At 37.4% G+C, this 7,476-nt stretch overlaps 1 protein-coding gene across 1 annotated transcript; it reads left to right on the top strand.

Annotated features, from left to right (window-relative positions):
• LOC111385276 (putative disease resistance RPP13-like protein 1) lies at positions 1-7,476 on the top strand. Its single transcript, XM_023009658.1, has 7 exons — positions 1-4,565; positions 5,523-5,725; positions 5,817-5,878; positions 5,955-6,017; positions 6,129-6,184; positions 6,263-6,353; positions 6,904-7,476. The coding sequence occupies exon 1, from the start codon at positions 140-142 to the stop codon at positions 4,487-4,489; it is 4,350 nt and encodes a 1,449-aa protein (XP_022865426.1). The 5' UTR covers positions 1-139; the 3' UTR covers positions 4,490-4,565; positions 5,523-5,725; positions 5,817-5,878; positions 5,955-6,017; positions 6,129-6,184; positions 6,263-6,353; positions 6,904-7,476.

Consider the following 7,476-nt stretch of genomic DNA (forward strand, 5'->3'; position numbering starts at 1 on the left):
TTGTAGATAGCTTTCTCTGTTTGTGAAACGACCACCACAACTTGAAAATTTCGTTTCATTTCTATTCAAGAAGTTAAACTCTCTTTCATTCACTCTTTCATCTATTGTTTCCTTTCTTGAGAAAAAAAAGATAACAAAAATGGCTATTGGAGAAGTTTTTATTGGCGCACTAATTACTGTATTGATTGACAAGTTGGCCTCTGGCGAGCTAATGAAATTTCTGCGTGGAGTAGGAATCGATGCCCAGCTGAAAGAATGGCGTAGAAAATTGTTGATGATGAGAGCAGTGCTTACTGATGCTGAAAACAAGCAAACGGCGGAGATAACTGTGAAGGAGTGGCTGCACAATCTGGAGAATTTGGCTTATGATCTGGAGGACCTAGTGGATGAGTTGAACACTAAAGCTTCCCTGCACAAAATAAGGAAAATTCATCAAGCCAACAGGCCAAGCACTAGTATGGTACGGAAGCTTATTCCCTCTTGTTGTACTAATTTCTCTTTCCATGATTTTATGTCCGATCACAGGATGGCTTCCGAGCTGAAAGTGATTAGTTGTCGATTGGAAACTCTAATGAAAGAGCTTAGTACCCTCGAATTGGTCAAGAATGTGAGCGAAATGCCTTACAAAACAACAAAAAGGTTGGATCTGACTTCAGTTGTTGAAGAATCTGAAGTATATGGCAGGGAAAAGGACAAAGAGAATATACTCAATATGTTGTTGGGGGGAGAATCAAGTAATCATCCAATATCTGTGATTCCAATAGTGGGCATGGGAGGTGTCGGCAAAACAACTCTTGCACAACTTGTGTACAATGATGACAGAGTAAAGGATGAGTTTGATCTGAAGGCGTGGGCTTGCGTTTCCGATCAATTTGATGCTTTAATGGTTACAAAAACCATTCTTAATCAGGTTTCCCCTAGAAGGTACGACGACGATGATTTTAACACACTTCAGGTGAAACTAAAGCAAAATCTGTCAAACAAGAAATTTCTATTAGTTTTAGATGATGTTTGGAACGAAAATTTTGAAGATTGGGACATCCTAAAGCGTCCATTCCTGGCTAGCAAACCTGGAAGCAAAATCATCGTTACAACTCGTCAGCATTCGGTGGTGCAAAACATGACTCATAGACCAGCCTATGATTTGAATGTGCTGTCGGGTACTGATGCTTTATCATTGTTGGCTCAACATGCACTTGAAGCCAAAACTTTTGATGCACGTCCAGATCTAAGAGATATTGGTAGGGCCGTCGTGAAAAGATGTGAAAACTTGCCACTGGCAGTGAAGGCACTTGGAGGGCTTCTACGAACAATGGTTAGTCCTAATGAATGGGAGGATGTATTGAATAGTGAGATTTGGATAGCAGAAGACAAAAGTAAAATTCTTCCTTCTTTAAAACTGAGTTACCAATATCTGCGTCCAGAGCTGAAAAGATGCTTTGCTTACTGTGCTCTGTTTCCTAGAGACTACGAGTTTGACAAATCCAGGCTAGTGTACCTTTGGATAGCAGAAGGTTTTTTACAAGTGTCACAAAGAGAAATGCCAACACAAGTAGGCAGTAAATATTTTGAGGAACTCTTCCTGAGGTCATTCTTCCAAAAGTCAAGTGCCGATGCTTCTTACTATGTGATGCATGACCTCCTTAATGATCTAGCTAAATTTGTTGCTGGTGACAAATGTTTGAGGATGGACGATGAGTCGCAGGAAAATCTTCCCAGCAACATTTCTGAAAATCTCCGTCATTTGTCATTCATTCGCCATGAATATGAATTGTACCAAAGATTTAATTTTGTGAAGGAAGGTCGAAGCTTAAGAACATTTTTGCCCCTACCCATTCAGAACAAATATCCCAAAAAATTCTTTCCCCAAAGAGTTTTGCATGACATATTGCCGAAATTGCACTGCTTAAGAGTGCTATCGTTAAATGGTTATTTTATATATGAGTTGCCAAATTCTGTTGGTGATTTAAAACATTTACGGTACCTAGACCTAACTAGAACTTTATTGAAGTGCTTGCCTGAATCTGTGACCAATCTTATCAATTTACAAGTGTTGATTCTGAGAGAATGCCAGAGACTTACAAAATTACCTGCCAGCATGGAAAATCTAATTAATCTTTTCTATCTGGACATTGATAGTACTGGAAAATTAATTGAGATGCCTCAAGGAATCGCACAACTAAAAAGTTTGCAGACATTACCCAAGATGATTGTGAGTAAAAGCAGTGGGATGAGGTTAAATGACTTGGGGAATCTATCACTTCTACAAGGTCAAATTTCTATTGAGGAATTGCAAAATGTGGTAAATGTTCAGGAAGCAATTGATGCGAGCCTAACGTATAATCCAAGCCTTAAAAAAGTAAGGTTGGCATGGAGTAACGAGTTTGGTGATTCCCGAAATGAAATTCTGGAACTCGACGTGTTTAATGCTTTAAAGCCTCATTATAACTTAGAAAGTCTTGAAATTGATTTTTATGGAGGTTCAAAATTCTCTAATTGGATTGGAGATTTATCGTTCAGAAATTTGAAAGAGATAAGCTTAAGTTGTTGTGGAAATTGCACGACTTTACCGTCGTTAGGGCAACTACCTTCCTTAAGAGAATTGAGCATTAGTGGGATGAATCGAGTAAAAGTGATAGGAGCTGAATTTTATGGAAATAAAGGCCCTTTTCCAGCGCTAGAGAGGCTGACTTTTGAGGACATGCTAGATTGGGAGGAATGGCTTGGATTAACACATGAAGTAGAAGGTATTGTCAGATTTCCTCAGCTCTCTAAATTATGCATACGACGATGTCCCAAATTGGTCAAGTTACCGATTCCCTCACTGCCATCCCTTTGTGAATTGAGCATTGGAGGGATGGATCGAGTAAAAGTGATAGGAGCTGAATTTTATGGAGATAAAGGCCCTTTTCCGGCGCTAGAGAGGCTGACTATTGAAGACATGCCAGATTGGGAGGAATGGCTTGGATTAACACATGAAGTAGAATGTATTGTCAGATTTCCTCTGCTCTCTAAATTGTGCATACGACGATGTCCCAAATTGGTCAGGTTCCCGATTCCCTCACTGCCATCCCTTTGTGAATTGAGCATTGGAGGGATGGATCAAGTAAAAGTGATAGGAGCTGAATTTTATGGAGATAAAGACCCTTTTCCAGCGCTAGAGAGGCTGACTTTTGAGGACATGCCAAATTGGGAGGAATGGCTTGGATTAACACATGAAGTAGAAGGTATTGTCAGATTTCCTCAGCTCTCTGAATTGTGCATACGACAATGTCCAAAATTGGTCAAGTTACCAATTCTCTCATTGCCATCTCTTCGTGAACTACTAGCATATGAGTGTAATGAGGTGGTGCTAAGTCATATGTACAATCTGAAATCTTTAACCAAATTAAATTTGGGGAAAATTTTTAGATTGACTTCAGTTTCAAAAGCATTTATGCAGTTTCCTTTTGCACTTGAAAATTTGGAAGTTCGTGAATGTAATGACCTTGAGACTCTATGGCCAAGTGATCGTGTTGCTCAAAGCCTAGTCAACCTACGACGGTTGTCTGTTGACAGGTGTCCTAAGCTCTTGACCCTTAGAGACATTGATGCTCTTCCAGTTCTTAGAGACCTTCACATATGGCAATGTGAATCTCTAGAGTTCGTTCCCAATAGCATGTCTTGTCTAGTAAAATTAGAAATCATGAATTGTTCCTCATTGAAGACCATGATGAAGCTACAAGATTGCAACACCTCACTTAAATTTCTTTTGGTCGGAAAGCGGGTGAATTTTAATTTGACAAATTTACTGGGATCAGTTCACAATTACACAAGTCTCCAACAGTTATATATATTTGCATGTGATGATTTGGAGTCGTTTCCCCCTGGAGGCTTGCCCACTCCCAATTTAAAAATTCTTCACATAGATGATTGTCAACAATTGAAGTCCTTACCTGATCGGATGGAACTAATTTCATCCCTTGAAGAGCTGTCAGTATCGCGTTGTCCTTTAGTAGTAGAGCCCTTTCCCCAAAGGAAATTTCCTCCAAATATGACGGTTCTTTCATTCTATAATTGTGGGAATCTAAAACCCCTGGGGGAGTGGGGCTTACACAAAATCACCTCTCTTGAAAATATCAAATTGCGTTGTTGCTATCAAGAGCTGGTTTCCTTCTCTGATGACGACAATGATAATGATAACAACCATTTGCTTCCTCCATCTATAAGGGCATTGTACTTGTCTGACTTGCCCAATCTAGAAAGTCTATCAAAGGGCTTCCAAAACCTCACATCACTTCGGCATTTATCAATCGACCGCTGTCAAAAACTTGGGGCGTTGCCTATGGAAGACCAGCTTGACAGGCTTTGGAGTCTTCGTATTTATGAGTGCCTGCTTCTTAAAAAACGGTGTTTGAAGAACAAAGGAGACTACTGGCCAATCATCGCTGACATTCCCGACATTCAAATTGATTACATTTCTGTCCATGATCCAGATCAATGTTCATGAAACCCTCAAGTAACAAATACAATTTGCTGAAACAAACAACACAATTTCGACTTTCCCGAAGAAATTATATCACACGGTTAGTGTAGTAACTGCAGTTTCTTTAGCAAATTAATTGTTAATTTTTTCAGGAAAATGCATACTTATCATATAATGATGCATAGTAATTGATAATTATACGTGACACATTGTTTTATTTCCAATTTATTGGATAATAAATTTGATATGTTTTTAATGAGAAACATTTCAAAATTGTTTTGAAACTTTTATGTAGAACTCCAACTCCAAGCGTGTCAAGTTCAATTATTCATTATTTGCTTAGCTAAACGAATGACTGTGACATAGCCTACTTAGCTAGCTATAATCATGCATAAATGTTTTACTCAATCAATTTCCTTTTCCCTATGTTGTCATATAATTCTGCTCAAACTCTGTTTTCCAGTTATGTTCCTACTGAATTCTGTTATTTTCCTTCTTGTTCATTTTAATTCGTCTTCCAAGTTACTGCATATGTAATTTCCCATTTTTATTGTTCCTTGCTTTATCTTTCTCTTCTGCAGAATCATAATAGTATAAGTTTGATAGATCATCAGTTTTCTTACTCAAATAGTGGTCTGGTTATAATCCGTCGCTCCTTTTTACATCAAAACCTCGGACTAAATTTGATAGAAATTTTTGAAATATCTTATTTCAAACTTTAAGCTGTTAGAGAGGTGCGGAAATTTATTTATTTTATCTACATACCTTCAGGGCATGTGATGCAGACAGATATTTTTTCTTCAAAGATGTGGCACCTATAGTTTTAAGGAGGCTAGACTAGAACAAAGATATCTATATACTTGAATACAATGTTCAATCACCTAAAATTACTTTGTTACAGAAAGCAATCATTATTATTTTTCTCTCTTTAGTAGGAAACACATATTAAGAAGGAAATGGATGGGAAAAACATACAATTTATGCACTATCTCTTTGAGATTTATTAGTTGATAAGTTTATTTGCAATACTTATTATTGTTTCTTGATTTTTGTGCAGTCTTTTCATCATCAGAAGCTCCTTGCTCATCTGGATGCAAAAACATGTTGTTTCTGCTGAAAAGAGAAGCAAAAGAGAGAATTCTAAACCTCTTATGAACAACTGATTAGTGTCTGGTCCTTCATTGCCAAACAAGTCTGAGGTTCACAGATTAATTGGAGGCTCTTAGCTCATCATTGTCTTAAACATTATTCTGTTCGTTGGTATACAGCGTTACTACTCGAATTTGCGGTTTCTTGAATGACTGAGAATGAAATATTTTTAATCTAAACTACTATGTTTATATGGCCATAGGAACTTCTTCAAGGTCCCTTTTTAGGGCAACTCAGATGTGGAAAGTAGAGAATATTTTGAAGGTTAGTTCCTCAAATTTATGGCCCACTATATGTTCCTCAAACATGCTGCAAATTATTGTTTGTTTCTTCTCTTTAGATCCTGTAATTGCAGAAAGCCATGGCAGAGGGGCAACAAACGTTTATTAACTCGAATTGGAAAGTAAGTACATAAGAAACTTATGCTATTTTTCATACAGCGAGATTTATTTTATTTTTTGTGTGTGAGTTTAGAATTGGCAAAAAGAATTGACCCTCTCTTTTTCTATATTAGTTCTAATTGATGTGGAGTATGAACCATTGTTCCTGAAAGAGGAGAAAACGGCTTCGGTAAACCATGTCTACCTTACTTTACTATTTTCTATCTTCTATTTATAAATGTGGAAACCTTATTCTTATTCTTTTCAGCAAATTAAGAGGGACAACCTTAACATCAAGAGAATTCTGGTGCTACTGTCTGTATGGATTTGTTTCTTGCTTCTTCAAATGTTCAAGGCAGGTGAATTGCATCCCTTTCCTATCTAAACTTGTATGACATGTTTGATAAGGCAAATTGAGTAGTCTTGGATGATATTCTTGTCCCTTCATATCTAATACTATATATCAAACAAACTAGTAACATTGTGTTTTCGTGTTATTCATGCTGATCAATAAATATGAATGTTGGTCTACAGAATGATTTGAGATCTTGTACTCCATTGTACTGGGTTTCATGAATGGCCCAACTTACAACTCAATAATCTATATCGCGCTTTGTATATCTTTCATTGTGAGCTCCAGTTGGCTAATTTGGATCCTATTTAGCGGTCTACATCAGCTGGATTTCATGGCTTGCTGTTTACATCATATTTGACATAAACATTGTTTCTATTATTACACGAGTTAGAAAGAGAGGGCAGCATGGCGAACCATCATCTAGTGACAAATTTTTCTTCGAGTAATTCCAGGAACATTTATTGTCAGTTGAAGCCAATGTTGTTGATAAGTGTACATAACTTATCTATATTGTTCGAGTACCTGTTGATTTTTATCATGTTTTTATGTCTTAGGGGTGGTCCCGAGCTTCGAAAGCACGTTGGCGAATAATGGAGCAAAAATGAGTGTTATACACCGAAAGGGGGACAATTTAAAGGGTACCATGGGAAGATACAAGGATTTCCATTTGGCATATAATATATTATGGGAAAGATATCCAATATGGAGTCTAACGCAAAAAGATGGGTTGCAAATCAGAGTTGTAGATAAAATGTTATGCGAAACTAGAGTTGGACTGCAGAGACGAGTACAAGCGGCTACCGGTGTAAGGTGGTGGCGCAAGTTGAAGCATCACTGGTTCAAGTTAGCGGCACCAAACTTTGTGGGTGGTCTCGGGCTGGTGATTCTGGTGTTTTGGCATGATTTTCAAGGAAATCTATTTAACCCAATGAATAGTCAATTTGTTTATTGCTTAAATGATGTGTAATTAAACTTATTTGTTAGGATAATCGACGAAGCCTAATTTTGAAGAAATAGCTCTGATATTGTAAAAAGTGCACGTCTTTACCAGCACTAGAGTATTTACCCTTGTGTAGAGACTTGAGCATGAATCAATTAAAAGTAATTATAGAGGAATTTTATGGAAA

Source organism: Olea europaea, chromosome 3 (assembly GCF_002742605.1).
Source record: "Olea europaea var. sylvestris chromosome 3, O_europaea_v1, whole genome shotgun sequence".
NCBI lineage: Eukaryota > Viridiplantae > Streptophyta > Magnoliopsida > Lamiales > Oleaceae > Olea > Olea europaea.